Source organism: Phascolarctos cinereus, unplaced genomic scaffold (assembly GCF_003287225.1).
Source record: "Phascolarctos cinereus isolate Bilbo 61053 unplaced genomic scaffold, phaCin_HiC Scaffold_9;HRSCAF=440, whole genome shotgun sequence".
In the NCBI taxonomy this organism is placed as follows: Eukaryota; Metazoa; Chordata; class Mammalia; order Diprotodontia; family Phascolarctidae; genus Phascolarctos; species Phascolarctos cinereus.
This window is the reverse complement of record NW_027556402.1, coordinates 265,195,862-265,216,368: the sequence shown is the minus strand read 5'-3', so window position 1 is coordinate 265,216,368 and position 20,507 is coordinate 265,195,862. Positions and strand designations below refer to the sequence as shown.

At 49.8% G+C, this 20,507-nt stretch overlaps 1 protein-coding gene and 2 long non-coding RNA genes across 11 annotated transcripts; 2 read left to right on the top strand and 1 right to left on the bottom strand.

Moving 5' to 3' along the window:
• Positions 1 to 744: 744 nt before the first annotated feature.
• CDHR5 (cadherin related family member 5) lies at positions 745 to 8,744 on the bottom strand. 3 transcript variants are annotated; one of them, XM_020979419.2, is made up of 14 exons: positions 8,642 to 8,744; positions 8,153 to 8,331; positions 7,886 to 7,936; positions 7,708 to 7,800; positions 7,477 to 7,578; positions 6,946 to 7,056; positions 6,434 to 6,604; positions 5,481 to 5,571; positions 5,222 to 5,319; positions 3,559 to 3,768; positions 3,289 to 3,402; positions 3,118 to 3,202; positions 2,226 to 2,389; positions 745 to 1,551 (listed from the first exon to the last, which is right to left on the bottom strand). In XM_020979419.2, the coding sequence occupies exons 1-14, from the start codon at positions 8,742 to 8,744 to the stop codon at positions 943 to 945; spliced, it is 2,181 nt and encodes a 726-aa protein (XP_020835078.1). In that variant the 3' UTR covers positions 745 to 942. The 3 variants fall into 3 exon arrangements, with proteins under 3 accessions (XP_020835078.1, XP_078004351.1, XP_078004350.1); XM_078148225.1 differs by lacking the exon at positions 6,434 to 6,604; XM_078148224.1 differs by lacking the exon at positions 7,886 to 7,936.
• Positions 769 to 4,402, top strand: LOC144455149 (uncharacterized). The gene is made up of 2 exons (XR_013483842.1): positions 769 to 845; positions 1,005 to 4,402. It is a non-coding gene; the product is annotated as an uncharacterized LOC144455149 (long non-coding RNA).
• Positions 7,932 to 20,262, top strand: LOC110202999 (uncharacterized). Of its 7 annotated transcripts, XR_013483841.1 has the most exons (4): positions 8,759 to 9,379; positions 9,958 to 10,011; positions 10,591 to 10,702; positions 11,406 to 20,262. It is a non-coding gene; the product is annotated as an uncharacterized LOC110202999 (long non-coding RNA). The 7 variants fall into 7 exon arrangements; XR_013483838.1 differs by adding an exon at positions 7,932 to 8,056 and having other exon boundaries at positions 8,660 to 10,702; XR_002322845.2 differs by lacking the exon at positions 9,958 to 10,011.
• Positions 20,263 to 20,507: the final 245 nt, after the last annotated feature.

Genomic DNA, 20,507 nt, shown 5'->3' with positions numbered 1-20,507 from the left:
GAATTGTCCCTAGACTGGCCCTTTCTCCTATTATGCCGTCTTTTCTCCCATTCTTCCCTGGCTGAAATGCCTCCACTGCTCCAGCTGGACTAAGCAGGCCAGTGCTCAGAGCCCCAGAGGAGCAAACAGGCTCCCCAGACCAAGGCCAGCTGGGTCCCAGCTCACAGCCTGCCCTCCCCACCCATTAGCCCTCAAAAGAGGAAGAGAGAAGGGGAACCCAGCTTTCTCAGAATCACTTTCTTCCCTTTGTAGTCTGGGGATGAGGCAATGCCCTGGGGTTGGGAGTGGCCATGAGGCCTGCAGGGCTGGGGACAGCTGGGGGCAGGGGCCCAGGCCATGGCAGGGAGAGGGGTCTGAGGCCGGGCTCACCCAGATTCCATGATTCAGGCCAGGTCTGGGTCCACCAGGGGCCGGGGCAGGCAGGAGACCTGGGACCACAGTGGCCCAGACCAGGCTGCACTGTGTCCAAGCTGACCACAGGAAGCCGGGGAGGAACCTGCCAGGTACCACGATGGAGTCACTGAGGGCCTCTCTACAGGTAAGCATGTTCGAAAGGTTGGAGATTTGGGACAGGATTGCGGGGGCTGGAGTGGGGCGGGGTGGACGAGGGGGAGAAACCCTGGGGAAGAGGATGTGGCCCTTAGGTTTATAGGAAGCTGCCCCTGAAGGCAGAGAAACTGAAACCCAGCTGGGCTGGTAGCCTGGCTGGCCTCCCCCTGGGACTGCCAGAACTTGGAGGCACCCTCAGCTTAGCAAATTTAATGCAGGGCCAGAGACCCACCGAGTCTGGGCCCGGGCCGGAGCCAGACCCAGGAATACACGAGGGCCCAGGGGGCCCAGGAGGGGTAAGTACCGAAGTGGGGCTGGGGGACAGCTTGGTCTGTGTCACCCCCCCCCCATGTCCAAGCCATAGAAGGGGAGCCCAGAGACCTCAGCTGGGACTCAGGCCCTGACCAGGGTGGGTGGTCGGCCCCAGCCGTCCCCACTCTCATTCCCTTCCACAGGGCTCTGGTCAACCTTGGGCCCCTCCTCGGGCTCTTCAGGAACCACCGAGAGTGAGTGGGGCTCCCCAGATGCCAGCAGGAGCTGCTCAGGCTCTTCTGACACCACCAGGACCAAGTCAGGCTCTTCTGCCTCAAACTCCTCAGACTCTTCGGGCGCGGCCCTGGGCTCCTCAGGTGTCGGGGACTCCTCGGGCCCTGGGCTGTTGATGACCACCACGTCCACCTCGGCACTGATGTCCCCCCCAAACCACACGGCTTTGTACCCTCCTTCCTCTGCCTTCCGTTCCTTGGTCAGGATGGACCTCACGGGTCCCTCTTTCCGGGTCCTGGGGCTCCTCTGCTCTGGGGCCTCGCCCATCTCCTCCTCCTTGGCCTCTCTGACCGCAGGGCCGGCCATCTCAAGCCCAGGCATTGGGGGGGCCGGGCCATTGCCGGGCCCCACTGGAGAGTCATCCTTGTCGGGCTGAGGCTCAGGTCCTGGCTCTGGGCTAGGTGACTCCTGAGCTTGGAATGTTTTATTATCATAGCCTGAGGCCTTTAAGTCAGTCTGTGGGAAGAGAAATGCAAGTAGTGAGGGAGGTCCCTGGCTCAGCCCCCGAGCAAACACCTCCCCCACATCTCCTTCCCCAGAGGCTCATCTCTCAGCACCTACTGTCTCTTTCTCTGCCCCTGCCTCTTCGCTTTTATCTCTATTTCATATATTTCTTTTCTGTATATAGGTCTGTAGAGAGACATAGCTCTAGGCCCGAAGTCAGAAAGACCTGAGTTCAAATCCCACCTTAGACACTTCCTAGCTGTGGGACCCTGGGCAATTGACTTCCCTGCTGCCTGCCTCAGTTTCCCCATCTGTAAAATGGGGATAATAGCAGCACCTCCCTCCCAGGGCTTCTGGGAGAATCCAAGGAGATAACAGCTGCAGAACACTTTCTCCTGTGTCCTCTCTTACTCTTGACTCTATCTGTATGTCTTGTGTCTCTGCGCCACCTACATCTTTATCCCTTCCAGAGATAGTTCTTGCCTGTCTCAATGTCTTGTCTCTGGATCCCCGCTGTCTGTCTCTGTCCTTGTCTCTTGTCTTTCCATCTCTCTGTCTTTCCTTCTGGTCTCTGTCCTCTCCTCTCCCTCTTATCTCTGTCTCTCTTGTCTGTGGATCCCTGCTGTCTGTCTTTCCTCGCCACCCTCCCAACTCTGCCTCTGTCTCTGCCCCCGAGCAGGCCTCACCTCATACTTGCTGCTGAGACCATGCTTCTGGCCCTTATTGTGCTTGTAGATGAAGACTGCCAACAGTACCAGGGTCAGCAAGAGCAGGGCTCCCAGCACCCCTCCCATGATGGCCATCCCATTCACCATGGGCCCCAGCTGCTCCTGGTCTTCTGGAGAGCCACCTGGAGGAGACACCAGCCAGCCTCTAGCTTCCAGCCTCCCCTGGGGGCCTAGATCCTCTCATCTGGATGCAGCCAGAGAGTCATGTGGAGGGATGACCTGTTCCTGCCCAGCCCCCTCCCCCCACCCATTGGCCAGAGTTCCCCACAGGGCAGGGCCAGCCCAGGACTTTAGGCCCTGTCTATCCTGACTGTGTCACATACTGTCATAAACCACTCGGGAGAGGGAAGGGAAGGGAGGGTGGGGGAGTAAACAAGGTCTCAGGGCCTCTCCCCAGGGGGCAGCCCGGCAGATGTCACATCTGAGGTGGAGCCCAGGGCAGCCGGGCTGGCCACCTGACTAGATAAGGGGGTCCAGATCCTCTAGCTATGGGCAGGTGTGTGGCTGGGGGGTTGCTGGCACAGCAAGTGGGGGGCAGCTTTGCACAGAGGTTTCAGGGAGGGAGCCTGGGGGGATGGCACTGATGAAGATGGGGAGCACCACCTGTGGGCCTGGAGGGTCCAATGGGCCCTGGAGAGGTTGCTGATGAGACACTTTGCTCTGGAGATGGTCCACCTGGGGCTGCTGATGTTTCTCCCGTGATCCCCCCTGGTGCTCCAGTCTGGGAGTTCGAGCCAGGCTGCTCCAATGCTTCCCGCCCTCATCCCCAGGAACCCAGGGAGCCTGTGGGCAGGGCCTTTGGGAGCTGGCTTAGCTGGGCCTGCCCTGAGGGGCTGGGAGGGGATGCTACCTGGAGTAGTGGGCTTTGTGTCCTGGACAAGGATTTCAATAGTGGTGGTGTCTTTCTCGGAAGTCAGATAGTCCAAGACTTCAGCCTGAGGCAGGGAGCAGGCCCGGTCAGCTCTGTCCCAATGCCACCCACCCCCTACCCGCGGGCACCAGCCCCTGGGACGGAACCTACCTGCAGGTAAAGCACCTGCGGAGGCCCCACACTGGCATTGGTCAGCACAATCTCTCCAGACATCCTGAAGGCTGAGCTGTTGGTGATTTGGTACCTGAGGCCTGAATTGGGCACCTGCAGGATAGGACATTGGGATGAGTGCACCCCAGCCCCCTCCCTCGTGCCCCCAGGAGACCCCCTCCCCCCTCATCTCTCCTTCCCTTTCCCCCAGGAGGGCTCTCTTCCCTCTTTTCTCCCCAGACTCTCTCCCATGATACCCTCCTTCCTTACACCTGCTGGGAAGTCATCATCTTCAGCTCTGAGCCTCAGCTCCCTATCAGGGTCTTCTGTGTCCCTCACAGCCACGTTGATGCCAGTGCCTGGGGGCAACCAGCCTCGGTATAGGGCCTGGGGGAATCGAGGTGGGTACAGCTGCCCAGCCACTGCCTGAATGGTGACCTGAGTCACAGAATAGCTTCCTGTGTTCCTTTGTTGTTGAGCCTAGAGAGAGCGGGGAGCCAAGGCACAGAGTGAGCTTCCAACAGGGTCCCGAGAGGGAGGCCCCATCCACCATCAGAGACAGAGGACGGCTGCAAGAGCCAGTGAAGGTCACCCAGAATAAGGTGGGAGAGAGGGAGTGAGCGGGATGGAGACAACAGCCATGTCCATGGGGCCCTGTGATGGGGAGCCCTTGTGGGGAGCAGCTGGGTACCCCAGACTGTGCCCCAGGCACAATGAAGCACTGCTCCCTTGGAGCCTACCCATGGGGAAGGGGAGGCAGTCAGTCCAGCAACATGTATTAAGCACCTACTGGGTACCAGGAGCTGTGCTAAACATTGGAGATGAGAGAGGTAAAAGACAGTCCCTGCCCTCAAGGAGCTCACAATCTAGTGGGGGAGACAACATGTAAATGAACAGATACAAAGCCAGCTCTAGACAGGATAAAGGGAAGATCCTGGAGTAGAAGGGGTGGGGAAGGCTTCCTGTAGGAGGTGGGATTTCAGGAAGCCAGGGAAATGAGTAGGAAGAGTGTTTCAAGCATGTGGGAGGGGATGCTGTGGAATGACCAGAGAAAGAGCCTAGAGATGGAAGGTCTTGTTCATGGAAGAGCTGGGAGGCAGGGGGGCCTCAAAGAGTAATGTGGGAGAAGGTGTAGGGAAACTGGAAAGGGGGATGGGCAGGTTATGAAGGGCTCTGAATGCCAGAGAATGCCAGAGAAAAAGATTTTCTGTTTCCTCCTGGAGGTGATAAGAAGCCCTTAGAGTTTACTAGGTAGGGTCAGGAAAATCATTTTGGTGGCTGAATGGCGGATAGATTGGAGTGGGGAGAGACTGAGGCAGGCAGACCCTCCAGTAGGTTATTGTAATAGTCTAGGAGTGAGAAGATGAGAGTCTGCACCAGGGTAGGGGCAGGATCAGAGGAGAGGAGGGGGTGTATTGGAGAGATGCTGCGGAGGTGAAATGGATAAGAGATACCTGGAGGTGAAATCTACCAGAGATGGTGCAGAGGTGAAATCGACAAGAGATGGTGCAGAGGTGAAATGGACAAGAGATGCTGCAGAGGTGAAATCCACAGGCTTTGGCTACCATATTGGATCTGAGGTCTGAGAAAGAGTGAGGACTCCAGAATGATGCCTGAGTTGGGAGCCTGAGGGACCAGAAGGAGGGTGGTGCCCTCCACACTAATAGAGAAGGTTTAGGGGGAAAGAGAATGAGTTTGGCTTTGGACTGTCCAGTTCAAGATGTCTGAACTGTTGGAAGATTGGAGGTCAACTGGGAAGTGGGGGCAGGAAAGATAGATTTGAGATGGTCATTGAATCCATGAGAGCTGATAAGATCCCCAGGTGAAATAGAGGGAGAAGAGCAGAGGGCCTGGGCCAGAGCTGGAGAGATACCCTCCCAGTGGGGGAGGGCATAGGCTAGGGAGGAGAATAGCACCCAGACCTGCTTCTCACCTGGACCAGCAGGGTGAAGGTCATGGGGACAGGGACAGCTTTGGCCATGGTGACGTTCCCCGTGTCCACACCAATCTGAAATGTATTGTCTGTATTCCCTGGGGGGGGAGGGTGGAAGTCACCTTCAGTCAGTCATCTCTGTGTCTGCCCCCTCCTCAACCCAGAGGAAGGGTGGTGGGCAAGCAGTGTAGAGGGCCTGGGCTCTGATGGGGTGGGGGCAGGGGAGGTTGGCTGTCAGAGATCTGGGAGTGTGTCTCACCCCCAATAATGCTGTATTCAATTGGTTCATTGATGGCAGTGTCTCCATCTATAGCGTACACAGGCCCAGGTTCGAAGGTCAGGGGTTCTGTCTAGAGGAAGGGAGGAGGAGAAGCAGTTGGGTGGTGTCCTTGGCCCACACTGGCCAGGAGGGAGGGCTGGTGGTTTCCTGCAGTGTCTATCTCTGGGGCCTCAAGCTGACCCTAATTGGCCTATGCAAAGTTTCTTTGGGGAGTAAGCAATGCCAAGACCTTTCTGCCAAGGAAGCAGGACTGAAACCACTGGTGGGCACATCTGGAAGGTTATGGGGGGAACTCCCTTGAGAACCTTGGCCAAATGAGGAGAGAACATTGTTATGAAATGACTAGGGCTGGGGACTGGCCCTGGGCTTCAGCAGGGTCAGAAACATGCAGGGGGGGCAGTGTTTCTGGGCACAAGAGTCTCCGAGGAATGCCAGCTCTCTTCCTCCTCCTCCTCCTCCTCCCCTCAGCTGCCTACCTCTCCTTAAGTCACCAGTCAGGCCAGGAACCTGACCAGGAGCTCACAATCTTACTTGGGCAGGCAGAAGCTCAGAGAGGAATGGCCCCCAAGCCCTGACTGCCAAGACAGGAACAGTCTCCAGCCCAAGCCACTTAATAACTATTTTCCCAGGTTCTCAAGGAAGTTCCTCCTGTAGCCTCCCAGACATTCCCTCCAGTGGCCTCAGCCCTGCTTGCTTGGTAGGAAGGTGCTGGCACTGCTCACTCCTTGCAGGAACTCTGCAAAGCCCAGTTGGAGTCAGATTGGAGCCCCAGGAATGGACACTGTGGTCAATGGAGCCCTGTGGGAGGCCTTCGCTGGTCCTCCCTCCTGGCCACCTGAGTATGGGTGGTTGGGAGTTCACATGAGGAGACATGCCTGCCCACCCCAGCTTTGTTCCCCTGCCCCACCCCCTGCCCTAGGAACAGATATTACCAGGACAGAGCCAGTGGGCACAGCTCCTTGGTACTGGGCATGGACACAGATTCGCCCATCAGTGAACACACAGGGTAAGAACCATGGAGGGCGTATGTCCGCAGGCAACACTTGGATTGTGATTGTGGCCGTGGCAGTGTGGCTAGGCACCTCTTGTGGCTCTTCAGTGTCCTGTGGCAGAGCCCCCAGCCACACATGAGCAGGATGCAGGAGGGCCTGGCTAACCACCCCATGCTGGTGCTGGGGTACTCTTTTCTATAGTCCCCTTCAAATCCCCTGGCCTTAGGGGATGAAGATACCTGCTTGGGGGCTAGGGGTCACTGGGCATAGACTATGCTCTCTTGGCTCTGGTCTGTCAGGACACCTAAGTGCCCAAAGGCTCCAGGGCACAGAGAGAGCTCAAAGAGCATGAGGTATCACCCCTTCATCTTAGAGAGGGGGAAACCAAGGCCTAGAACTGCCTAGGAGCACACAGCCAGGTTCCTTGGGGGCCAGAAGGGGAAGGAACTCACCCTGGCCAGAAGGTGGAGGACCATGACTGGGTTCTTCTCATAGTCCAGAGTCCGGTTCAGCTGCAGGGCAGGGAAGTTAACTCCAGCCAGGTAGAAAAACAGCTCTGCATCCTGAGGCAGGGGTGGAGGGGCAGGAGGGTCAATGAGCAGCCAGCTGGAGCCCAGCGCTCTCTGCCTGCTTCCTAGACAAGCGGCTGAGTCATATACCTCAGCTGGAGCCCAGCACCAGGCTCTGGCTGGCAGTCGGGGTGGGAGGGGGGAGGGAGTTGATGCTCAGGGATCCTGGAGAGGATTGGGGGAGGAGGAGGAGGATGCTCTGAGGTCTTGGAGGGGCTGGGAGAGGGAGGGGGTGCTCTGGGGTCCTGGAGGAGTTGGGGGAGGAGGAGGGTGCTCTGGGGTCCTAGAGGAGTTGGGGGAGGGAGGGGGTGCTCAGGGGTGCTGGAGGAGTTGGAGGAGAAAGGGGGTGCTCAGGGGTCCTGGAGGGGATTAGAGGAGGAGGAGGGTGCTCTGGAGGAAGCCAGCTCAACTGACCAGGGGGCTCTGCCCTAAGAGACTGTAGAAGAGTGTGTCCCCATCTTTGTCTGTGGCTGTCAGTTCTGTGGCTGGGATGACAGTGGTCCCCACCTTGGTGTCCTGCACAGAATTTGGGGAGGTTGGGTGGGAGCAGCTCAGCTCCACCCCTGCTTTGGACCCCAGCACCACTCTCTCACCTCTCCCAACCCCACCCCCATCTTGCACCATTGCATGCATTGCACAGCTCACCTCACTAACATTCCAGGCCTTGCTGGAAAAGGGAAACTCGGGAGCCATGTCATTGACATTGATGACCTCCACAATCACAGGCAGCCTGGTCACCTGCAGCAACTCAGCGGTTAGAGGTCAAGGGTCATCACTCCTTCCAACCCACTTCCCCATCCTGATGCCCAGCCCCCACACTCACCACAATGGACCCCTCTTTGCACTCTAGGATTGCAGTCAGCACAGTATGCGTCTGGGTGGAGGGAAGAAGGGAATGTGGAACTGGTCATTTCCTTAACAAGCCAAGCCCCTGGACATCCACACTTTGGAGTGACAGATTGAGGGAGAGCCTTCCACCGCCTCCCTACCTGAGGTGGAGTGGGCAGAGGGGGAGGACCTAGAGGACCCGGGCGGGGGTGGGGGGAGAAGAAGGAGGGGAAAGGGCGTAGAGGGCTGGCGCCTGGCTCACCTCATAATCGGGGGCCCTGGTGAGCCTCAGCTCACCATTCTCAATATAGAAGATGTCCGCAGGATTGGACGAATCACTCACATCCACCGTCTGCCCGAGGGGTGCAGTGACGTTGGCTATGGGTCTTGTAGGGACTTCATTCTCTACCACAGAGAACAACTCCTGGTCCACAGAGCACACTGGGGGGGGATTCCCACTCTGAATCAGCACTGACCCTTGAATTCCCCTGGAATCTCCCTGCATCCCTGCCCCCAGCCTCTCCTCCCCTAGCCTCTCCTCCCTAGCCCCTTGCCCCCAGGCTCTCCTCCCCCTAGGCTCTCCTCCCCCAGCTTCTCTTCCTCCCAGTCCCCTGCCCCAAGCCCCTCCTCCCCCCAGTCGCCTGCTGCCAGCCCTCTCTCCCCAGCCTCTCCCCCCTACCCCCACCACCTCCCTTGCCCAGAGCACCCTGACTCCCTTCCCCCAGCCCTGCCTTCCCTTCAACCCCACTACCCTGGATCTGGCCCTCAGCTCCAGGGAGAAGCAGCAGCAGAGGCAGAAGCCCCAGGGCCCAGCCAGAGGCCTCCAAGGTGGGGGAGTAACCCAGGCCCCCCATCCCAGGGGCCTCCAAGGAAGGGGAGGAAAGATCTTTCAGCCTGGTTTGGCCCACCCTGCCCTGCCCTGCTGCTCCCCGGGCACGCAGGAACGCAGAATGACCTTTGAGTCGGGCAAATGACGATTATTTATGGCACCTCCAGCTGGGGCTGGGGGGGGGGCGCCCACTGTAACGCACCCCCACCCCCAGGTCTCAGCCCTCCCAGCACCCCAGAACAGGGAGCCTGGGACACTGTCATCTGACTGGCCCTGGTCCTGGGGAGGAGTTGGGGAGCGGGAACTTGCGTCTGAACTGTTAGAAGATCCCTGCTCTTTGTCCCTCCTCACTGCACACACAAGAAAATGAGAGACCGGAGCCCAGAGTGGGCGGACAGAAGGCACAGTGTTTGCTGGACTCAGATCCCTGTGTCCAGAAGGTCTTGTGGGGGGACCTTTGGTCTGCGGGTGCCTGGCTCCTAGACAGTCCATTCTTCAGCAGCATCCATCCTGTCCCTCCCTCCTTCTTTCAACCACCCTGGGATTCAGACCATTAACTAGTCAGTGGCCTCAACTGCTGAAAAAGGAACTTTCTCATTTCCCTCACTGTGTGGAGAGGGACTAATCCTTGGGAAGGTGTGAGAGGATGAGGTCTGAGGGGTAAGTGACCCCAGGATATGCCCAGAAGAGAGGTCCTCGAGGGCTGTGGGCTGGGAAGGGAGGCATGGGGGCAGTGGCAAGGGACGGGCCCAGCTCCTGCACAGGCACTCTGGCCATGAAGTTTTTTAAATTTTCTGCTTTTTGTTATGAATGGAATCACTCAAAACCAACCAAAAATAGTAACTCACATTTATATAGTGATTTAAAGTTTACAAAATAGTCAGCTCACCTTCCTTAGGTGCCTACCCTATGCCTTGTGTTAAGCCAGGGTGGGGAACCTTTGTCCTTGAGGCCCCACGTGGCCCTCTAGGTCCTCAAGTGCAGCCCTTCGACTGAATCCAAACTTCACAGGGGATGAAGACCTAGAGGGCCATGTGGGGCTGAAGGTTCCCCACCCCTGTGTTAAGCATTGGGGAATACAAAGAAAAGTAGAAACAGGATCCCATTTGACCCTCCCAGATTGTTCAGCTATTGTCATTGAGTTATATCTGTATCTGATGCTCTGGGACCCTGTTTGGGGTTTTCCTGGCAAAGATACTGGAGTGGTTTGCCCTTTCTTTCTCCATCTCTATTTGCAGATGAGGAAGCTGAGGCAAACAGGGTGAAGTGACTTGTCCAGGGTCATTTAGCTAGTAAGTGTCTGTGGCTGGATTTGAACTCAGGTTGTCCTGACTCCAATTGCGGGACTCTAGGACTAGGGGAGGGAGGAGGCAGGATTAATCCTCTCTGATTGTACCTATCTCAACCCACTGGGGGCTGACTGGGAGGGGGGAGGAGGCTTTCCCTGGAGCCCATTTAGGAGCTTCAGGAGTCATGAGATTAGCTACAGAGGGTTTTAGTCCAGGGCTAAGGTTGGCGGGGCTACTAGGCTTAGCCAGAAAGCTTGGAAAGCCAGATCACAAAGAAAACTCAGGAAGGGCTGAATGCTGCCCCCCACCCCAAGCCTTCGGTGGATTGCCAAGTGCTTGGCAGCTCACTTGGTATAATTACTGACCCCAGCACCGCCTCTGCTTCCTTAAGCCCTCTTTGGCAGGCAGTTCATTCTACTGAACTCCTAAGAAAATGCAAGATGAAAATGGAATGAAGTGAGCAGGAAGAGGACCCTAGCATCTGTGCACTGCCTCAGAAGGTCTGGGAACCTTAGGTTTCCCTTTCCCATTTCCCTTTGGTTGGATCACTAATTCCTTCTGTAATCTTGTTTCATTTGCCAGCTAGAAAAACTGGGATTTTCTCAAGTGATTCCGTTTGGCAACCCCATCTGAAATGGAGGACAGAGCAGAAAAATAGCCATGCCCCAATAGGAATGTCTTGTACTATCCCAAGGTGGGCATCCCAGAAGGAGGGCAGTGAGTTTCTAACTGGATTCCATGGGCAGGGGAGGCATCTTTGCTGGAGGAAGGTTTTGGGTTTTTTTTGGGGGGGGGGTCAGGATAGAGAGCCAAAGAAGTATGTGGGAATGTTTGTTGATGTTTCCTTTGTCTAGGAAGATGATGCAAAGGAAGTCATAGGTACAACTAGGTGGCACTGGAGTCCAAAAGACATGAATCGAAATCTTGCCTCAGAGGCTTATTAGCTATGTGACCCTGGGAAAGTAATTTTTCCTCTCAGCCTCAGTTTCCTCAAGTGCAAAATAGGGATAACAACAGCACCCCTCAAGATTATTATGAGGATCAAAGGAGATAATATTTGTAAAGTATTTAGTACAGCGTCTGGAGTCTTGCAGATGCTTAATAAATGCATACTACATACAGAGGAGTGGGGTGGAGCCAAGACTGTGGGGAAAAGGCAGCTACTTGCCTGAGCTCTTCCAAACCCCTCCAAACACCTTTAAATAGTGCCACAAAACAATTCCTGGAGCAGCGTAACCCACAAAAAGATGGGGTGAAATAATTTTTCCAGCCAAAGACAACTTAGGAGGTTGGCAGGAAAGGGGCAAGGGAGCAGTCAGCTAGTCAGAGGGGGGTTGCAGGGGTCTCTCTGCTAGCACTGAAGCAGAACTCTGTTGTTTTGCCCATACTCTGCCTAGGCTATTCTGGAGAGGAAAGGAGCTAGGATTACAAGCAAGAATCACCTATCCAGCAAGACTGAGTATAATCCTTCAGGGGGGAAAATGGATATTCACTGAAATGGAGGGCTTTCAAGCATTCTTGATGAAAAGACAAGAGCTAAAAGAGAAAATCTGACTTTCAAATACAAGACTCCAGAAAAGCATAACAAGGTAAATAGGAAAGGAAAGGTAAAACTGTTTACATTCCTAGATGGGAAGATGATACTTGTAACTCATAAGGCCTTTTTCATTGTTAGGGCAGTTAGAAAGAGCATATCTAGACAGAGGGCACAGGTGCGAGTTGAATATGAAGGGATGATACCTAAAAAAATAAAATTAAGGGGTGAGAGAGGAATGTACTGGGAGAAAGAGAAAGTGACAGGTAAAATGAGGGTAAATTATCTCACATAAAAGAGGCAAGAAAAAACTTTTACAGTAGAGCAGGGAGAGGTGAAGGAGAGTGAGTGAACCTTACTCTCATCAGAATTGGCTCAAAGAAGGAATAACATACATACTCAGTAGGGTATAGAAATCTATCTTACCCTATGGGAAAGTAGGAGGGAAAGGGGATAAGAGAAGGTGAGGTGATAGAAGGGAGGGTAGATTCGGGGAGGCGGTAGTCAGAAGCAAAACACTTTTGAGGAAGGACAGGGTGAAAGGAGAGAGAGAATAGAATAAATGGGGGGTAGGATGGAGGGAAATACAGTTAGCAACAGTAACTGTGAGAAACATTTTGAAACCAGTTCTCTGATAAAGGCCTCATTTCTCAAACATATAGAGAACTGAGTCAAATTTATAAAAGTAAGAGCCATTCCTCAACTGATAAATAAGGAAAAGATATGAACAGTTTTCTGATGAAGTAAGCAAAGCTATCTATAGCCATATGAAAAATGTTCTATGTTGAGGGCCTGAGCTGGAGAGTCTAATAAGGGCTCACTTATTCAGAATATTTGGCTTGCCAATTTCCCCTGCCTGGGAGGTGTTAGAACACTCTGCCCCTTGAACCTTGATGGCAAGCAGGTGTGTACAATTAAGGATGCGAATAAGGGCTGGAATTAGTCACATAAGAATGATGGGAACACCTCGGGGATGATTGTTAGCTTTCACTATATGCCCCAGACCCTCAGAATAATAAGCGGCTCAATCTTTCACTGACCTGCCTGGCCCACGTCTCTTCATTTCACACTCCTCCATTTGATGCAACACTTGGTGGCGGGCGACAGGCCCGAACAGGAACCTCAAAAGGTACGAGGGGAGTGGCTCTCTTGGTGCTCCAGAGAAGAAAAAAGAAAAAAAGAAAACCCTTGGCGGCTCTACGCTGTGGAAATGAGGTCCTTGGAGGCTCAACACTGGGAGGACAAGGTAAGAGAGCGATAGTCACACGACACATCCTTTAGCAGTTTTAGGGCTAAGGGGACACCAGGCAAGTGGGATATAGGAACATAAGGAAAGAAAAGAGAAAGGGCTCGAGCATAAGAATAGTGTCGCTTTGGAATGGCCACGCGCACTTACTTTCGGTTTTGGGAAGCACACCTAGGATCGAAAGTATGGGTCAAACACAAAGCGGAAGCAAAGACAGAGAATATTATCTACAACTTTTCAAGGAAATAGTGAAAGAAAGAGGTTTATTTATTACAGACGGTCAGTTACAGGAATTTTTGGAATGTGTAGAAACATGCTGCCTGTGATTCCCTCCAGAAGGAACAATAAACTTAGAAATGTGGGAAATGGTGGGCCGACAAATGAGTGAGCACTACAAGGAAGTAGGTCCAAGTGCATTCTCCATAGCTACATTCTCAGTTTGGAACATGCTAAAAATATGTCTTACTCCCCCAGAGAAGGTGCTATTAACAACAAAAGTACTTAAGGCGGATGTGGGGGCGGGAACAGAGGAAGAAGAAGAGATGAATAGAGTATTTGAGGAAAAGCTTAGAACTGTAGAAGAAGATGTTATCTATGCAAAATCTATCACAGCTTCAGCACCACCGCATCCCCCGCCTTCATACAGATCAGGCTCATACAGAGAAGATAGTGAGGAGATGAATAAAAATCAAAAAAGCCATAAAATACATTGTAAAGGGTTATTAGAAGAAGCAATTACAAAAGCAGAGGAAAAAGGAGAGGAAATACCCAAGGAATTAAAATTAGCTGTGCCAAAAACCATGCTATTTCCAGTATATGAGGAGGAAGATGTAAATAACCCAGGTACAAACATCAGAATTCATAGACAGTTTGAATTTAAATTGTTAAAAGAATTAAAACAGGTTTTAGTTAATTACGGACCTAATAGTCCTTATGTACAAACACTGTTGGACGCAGTATCCAATACAGCATTAGCCCCATGTGACTGGTATTCTATAGTAAAGACATGTCTTGATCCTGGAGATTATTTGCTGTGGAAGTCAGAATACTTGGAGCAAGGTCAGGAACAAGTGAAATGTAACAACAGAACAGGAGCTCCTATTTCTTTCAAACAATTAACAAGAGCAGGGAGATACACAGAATTACAGGAACAATGGCAATTTCCCCTTTAAATTCCTCAGAATAATAATAATAATAATAATAATAATAGACAATTTGTGTTAAGAGTTTTTTTAACAAGCCTCTAATTTCCTTTCTTGGTGTCATTAAGTGCACACTATGTCACTAGGTATTGTATTTGTCCTGTCAGTTTGTATGTCAGGATGTGTCTCTGTATGTAACTGTACTTCATAGGATTTTCAATGCAGCCAGAGATTTCTGGGGGCTGCAGCTAGGGAAGCAACAAATTGTAAAGCTCCTTTCGTTGTGGATCCAGGCCTGGCCAGCCTGGACTTACAGTGAAAAGCTGTATACAGGTAGAAACATTTTAGCAGATTCTGAGGTTTTGAGATTAGTCATTAAGAAACTGGGAAATTGTTCATTTGGGGACTGTTGGAGAGAACTTCTAAGACTGGGGGTAATTCCAGAAAGCTTTACAAGGAGGTAAACTTAGTATGACTAGAGGAGAAATGATCCAGAGACGTCAGGATATAGGAACCACACATTTTCAGGCACAAGTGATGGCAGCAGCATTTAATAACACTTCAAGGACTCAATGAATATTAAAATGCTCTAATTGTGGGAAACCAGGTCACATAAAAAGCAAATGTGAGACACACAAAAGGATACCACAAAATTCTCCCAGTACGCTCCGTCCCAAATGTCACCGTGGTACTCATTGGTTTTCTCAATGTAGATCTTTTAAGAGGAACAGAAGGGTTTGGAAGCACAGAGATGTTTTGGCATAGAACTATCACAGATGCCAGACCTACATTAAAGATAGAAGTACAGGGAAGAGATTTGCTGAAACATATGAATGTCACTATAAGGAGCAAAAATTTTTGTAGGGGTCACAGCCAAAGATAAAAGAACAGTACAAGTTCCAAAAATAACTTGGAAAGAAGGGCCTCCCATATGGGTGGACCAGTGACTGCTTGATTTAGAAAAAAATCAGGGCTTTTCAACAGATAGCAGAGGAACAATTAGCTGCAGGACACATAGAACCATCCACAAGTCCATGAAACTCTCCAATATTTGCCATTAAAAAGAAGTCAGGAAAGTGGAGGATACTGAAGATCTCAAACAGACAAATCATGGCATGGAAGAACATGTTGAGGAACCTTTGGAACTTAGAAAACTATTGACCAGTTATAGATAAGTGGTTTAAGCAGCCAGAAGGTTCATCTTTGTAAAGAATTAATTAAAGTAGATCAACTAAAAACAGCTGGAAAAAGAGAATTGTTATTGGATACCACATACAGGGACTTTTAAATACCTAAAGATTAAACTTAGATGTCAGCAAAATAATATCATAGTACTAAAAGATATAATAAAGTCCAGAACAGGGATCTCTATTACTATGGCAGATTTATTTCACCCCTCCAAGAAAGCAAGATCATATATAATTTCCAATTTCAGCTAATTAAGATGCTTTACATAGGAGTAACATGAGTGTTTCAGATGCTGTCTTTGATTCTGTAAACAGCCAGAGTCCCACCCCCATTTGTTCACCAACATTTAATCTGTTATCGGTTATATCAATTAGTAACACTTTACACATTTTACCATTATAACACTGCATTAACATTCTGCATGTATTTTATATAACCAGTAACTGGATGAAAAGGCCTGTGGTGCCTCCAAAGTGTAGGAAGAAATTTTGCCAGCATGCGTGCCAGATTACTGAGTATAAGGTGCACCAGCAGCCCATGCTTGCTTAATTTATACATGAAATGCAATCTTAAAATCAGTCATTCTACTATAGAACACCACAGATAATGCATCCATTCTCACTAATTCTAACCAGTCTAGTGGCATTGACTGTCCTTTGAATAAAGGGAGAAAAATAATAGTGGAATGTTTTTCATGGTTTTCCAAATAAAACACATCACTGGAATCCCATATAACCCCTGCGGGACAAACAATGGTGGAATGAACAAATCGATCCCTGAAAAGACTTCTTCAAAAGCAAAAAAGGGGAGAAGTAAGGGGAAGGCCACAAAGACAATTGGCACAAGTGGTGTATGCTCTGAATTTTCTTACATCTCATGGAGAAGGCTCTACCCTGGCTGCAAAACACTTTAAGGTTTATGGGAAAGAGAATAATGAAGAACAAAAGACTCAAAAAACAGTCATGGGGAAGGACCCAAAAACCAATCATTGGTTTGGGCCAGATAGGTTGTTGACCTGGGGAAGAGGGTATACTTCTGTCTTTCCAGATGGTGCAGAAGGACCAGTATGGGTTCCTGAACATAATATCAGGATCTGTGCCCGAGAGGACCCAGAGACTTTGGACACTCAGATGGCAGAACAGGCACAGAGACAAAAGAACGAGGAAGGAATGCTCAAGACAACAGAGCAAGACCCTGGAGTTCAATCAAAGCATTGACTCTCACTTTCCCCTGCAGCCTTGAGGTGTCGTTTTTCTTCAGTGCCTGTACAATGTACTCTTTCATTTTACAAGGGCAAGCTGGTCAGAATTGAGTCTCCTTCTCTCCTCCACCTTGGGATGTGACTTCTTAAGGGAAGAATCAACCCCAGGACACATTGCTAAAGTGACTAACATTGTACAAGAAGAGTTATGTTTGCATTGCTTACCACCTTGCAGGGGGGGATTTTACAGTTTCAAAGGGAAAGCCAGTATGCCTCTAATGTATTTCAGGATAGATGTAACTTTTGATCATTGTGTTATCTGGGATATTGTATCCCTTGTATCACTTATTGTCTCATCAGTGTCATTTGGCAACAGCTTCATTGTGTTATCTGGGATGTTGTATCCTTTGTGTATTTACCAGCTTTAAAAAGCAGGAAGCATTGGCTTGGAATGTATCATTGGCATAGTGTTGAAATTATTGGAGAGCTTTGATTCTGATTTGTCTTTTGCTAACAGTCATTTCCCAGGGACTCAACCCCAGAACCTAGCTCAAGAAATTTTGGAAAATTGGGTGTAACCAATTTATTTGAAAATGTACCTGCTTTACTGTTTCAATCTGTTTTCATAGGCAATATTGCTTGTTATATTATCTACAGCAATGGGTAAATCATGGTTCAAGTCTCTGGGTACAGATAGTCATTACCTTAAGTCAATTTAAAAAAAAGAGGGGGGGAAGTTGTTGAGGGCCAGAGCTGGAGAGTCTAATAAGGGCTCACTTATTCAGAATATTTGGCTTGCCAATTTCCCCTGCCTGGGAGGTGTTAGAACACTCTGCCCCTTGAACCTTGATGGCAAGCAGGTGTGTACAATTAAGGATGCGCATAAGGGCTGGAATTAGTCACATAAGAATGATGGGAACACCTCGGGGATGATTGTTAGCTTTCACTATATGCCCCAGACCCTCAGAATAATAAGCGGCTCAATCTTTCACTGACCTGCCTGGCCCACATCTCTTCATTTTGCACTCCTCTATTTGATGCAACACTTAGTTACAGGCGACAGTCCTAACTCACTGTTGATTGGAGAAATGAAAATTAAAACAATTCTCAGGTACTACCTCATACCTATTAGATTGGCTAATAGGACAGAAAAGGAAAATGACAAATGTTGGAGAGGATGTGGGAAAAATGAGACATGAATGCACTGTTGGTGGAGTTGTGAACTGATTCAACCATTCTGTAAAGCAATTTGGAACTGTGCCCAAAGGGCTATAAAACCATGTATACCCTGGCTGGCCACATTGTTCAAATGCAAAACATAAGCTTGCCAGAAAGACTATTTTATGGAAAACTCACATGAGGCAAGTGCTCACTTGGTTAGCCATACAAGGACACTCTCAAGGTCTCTCTTAAGAATTTTGGAGGGGCAGCTAGGTGGTATAGGGGCAGCTAGGTGGCACAGTGGATAGAGCACCGGCCCTAAAGTCAGGAGGACCCGAGTTCAAATCCATCCTCAGACCAAACACTTGACACTTACTAGCTGTGTGACCCTGGGCAAGTCACTTAACCCCAATTGCCTAAAAAAAAAAAAAAGAAGAAGAAGAAAAGAAAAGAAAAGAATTTTGGAATTGATTGTGTGACACGGGAGATGCTGGCACAGGACTACTCAGCATGGCGTGCCCTCAGAGAACAAAGCAGAACTGAAGCAGCTCAAAAGAAACACAAGATGTGAAAATGTTCACACGGACTGTGTGTGCCCCACGTGTGGTAGAACTTTCTGAGCTTGTATTGGTCTGATCAGCCACGGCTGGACACACTGGACTTGGACTCTAGCACAATAAGGTCGCTTTGGTCCTCTTCAAGAATGAAGAGCAACAGCTAGCCAGCCACTGCTAGGTCTGCATCCCAAAGAGATGAAAAACAGAAAGGAAAAGGACCCACATGCACAACAATATTTCTAGCAGCTAATTTCTGCAGGCAAAAAATTGGAAGTTGAGGGATGCCCATCCATTGCAGAACGGTTAAACAAACTGCGGCATGTGATTATGATGGAATACTATTGTGCTAAAAGAAATGATGAGAAGGATGCTCTCAGAAAAACCTGGAGGCAGCTAGGTGGTGCAGCAGATAGAGCTCAGGCCTTGGAGTCAGGAAGACCTGAGTTCAAATCCAGTCTCAGACATTGGACATTTGCTAGCTGTGTGACCCTGGGCAAGTCACTTAATCCCCATTGCCTCGACAAAAAGCAAAACCAAACAAACAGAAAAAAAAAACCATGGAAAGACTTACATGAGCTGATGCGAAGTGAAATGTACTGTGTACAGAGTTACAGCAGCATTATAAGATTATCAGCCATGAATGACGTAGCTCTTCTCAGCAATACAATGATCTGAGACAACTCTGAAGGACTTAGGATGAACGATGCTGTCCATCCCCAGAGAAAGAACTGATGGTGTCTGAATACAGACTGAAGCATGCTTTTTTAAACTTTCTTTATTTTTCTTGAGGTGGGTTTTTTTGAGGGGGTCTATGTTTTCTTTCACAGCATGACTAATATGGAAATATTTTGCTTGACTAAAGAAAAATGTAAATCCATGTTTCCCTCCTTCCTTATTTTATAATGCATGTACTCAACGAATACAATTTTTTCTCAGTTCTGAAGGCCAGAGCATGTCTTGTCCCACACTGGTTTCCCTCCTAGGGGTCCCCACCCCACCCTTCTGACCCATTAGAGCTCAGAACCACCAGGTACTGTTGATGAACTCTGTTTTTCCTGTCTCTAGCTTGCCTGCTGTCTCTCCGTTAGAATGGGAACTCCTGAAAGGCAGGGACTTGGCATTTCTTTGTGTCCCAACACTTGGCACTGTGGCTGGCACACTGCAGGTGCTTAAGAAGTGCTTGTTGACTGAGAGATTGGCTGACAGTTTGGGGAACCCTACGGATCCCTTCTCAGAATCACTGTTTTACATGCGAAAAGGAAAGTACATAGGATTACAAAGGCAACCAGATATACTGAAACAAAGTGATTAGAATATTTTAAGAGATTTTTGTAAAGTGGTTTTCAAACCTTACAATGCTTTACAAATGTGCGCTATAACAGAAACAAAACAAAACAAGCAGGTAGAGGGAGCCCAGCCACCAGATTCCAGCAGGTGGCGCCCTTGCGCAGTCACTCCTTGCAGTAGAGCACAAGGCTGCCGGCCACCAGGCTTTCAGTGCGGGGACCGGAGAGTGCCCTCCTCCAGTGGCCAGCCCTCTCGTCACTCACTTTCTCTGACTCCTTCGATCCTCATTCCTCTCCAGAAAGATTCAAATGTGTTACTGTTTTAGTGGACGCCTGGCCCTCCCCATCAGGTGCAGAGATAGCATCTTCCCTTCCTGAGCTGGGAAGAGACACCACTCCTGAGATCTTTCAGTGATAAAGAGCTGGGAACTAAGAAGGTGAATGCTCAGACAGAGTGTGGTTTATGAATATAATGGAATAGTATTGTGCCAGAAAAAATAAATGAAGAAACCTGGGAAGAAAGACTTCTATGACCTGATACAGAGAGAAATGAGCAGAACCAGAACAGTTTATACACTCAGAAAAATAACTTTGAAAGACTTCAGAAATCTGATCAACGAACTAAGCCTGGGGACACAACTGCAGAAGGCCTGGGATGAAACGTGGTGCCTGCCTCTTGCTGACAGGTAATGACTTTTTTTTAGACAGGACAAGTGGGTAGATTTATTTTGCTTGACTAAGCATATTTGTTACAGGGATTGTGTTTTTCTTCTTTTCGTCGGGAAGGGGGCAGGGAAGAAAGCTAGCAATAGGATTTTTTTTAAAAAGGCATTGAGGAAAACAGAAGGAAGGTCAAAGGGAAACGGGAGCAGGTCTGATTTTAAAGTAACTTGTTGAGTTCATTATGTCATTAAAAAAAAGTTGAAAGTTTGTAATATTGATTTGTGGTCTCACTTGGAACCAATCTTTTTTGTTCTATTTTGAATGTTGAAACTTTCATTTTGGGGTATTCGGTAAGTTTAAAGTTTTGAAAATCTGCAGCCCGGGCCCTGACATAAAAAAGACCTCGGGTAGCCCCTTCACTATGGGGGGGTTATGGCACCACACACCTCAAGCATGTTTGTAGAGCCATGTCACCTCCAGATAGGTTTCAGGCAAGCTACTGCCCAAGGAAAGGGAGCAAT

Bases quoted from the DNA above. Each gene is read 5' to 3' on its own strand.
- CDHR5 (XM_020979419.2), bottom strand. From the start codon at position 8,744: ATGGGGGGCCTGGGTTACTCCCCCACCTTGGAGGCCTCTGGCTGGGCC. The intron at 3,403-3,558 runs GTAAGGAAGGAG...CCTATCCTGCAG, and splicing joins ATGATGACTTCCCAGCAGGT to GTGCCCAATTCAGGCCTCAG. The intron at 1,552-2,225 runs GTGAGGCCTGCT...CTCTTCCCACAG, and splicing joins GTCTCAGCAGCAAGTATGAG to ACTGACTTAAAGGCCTCAGG.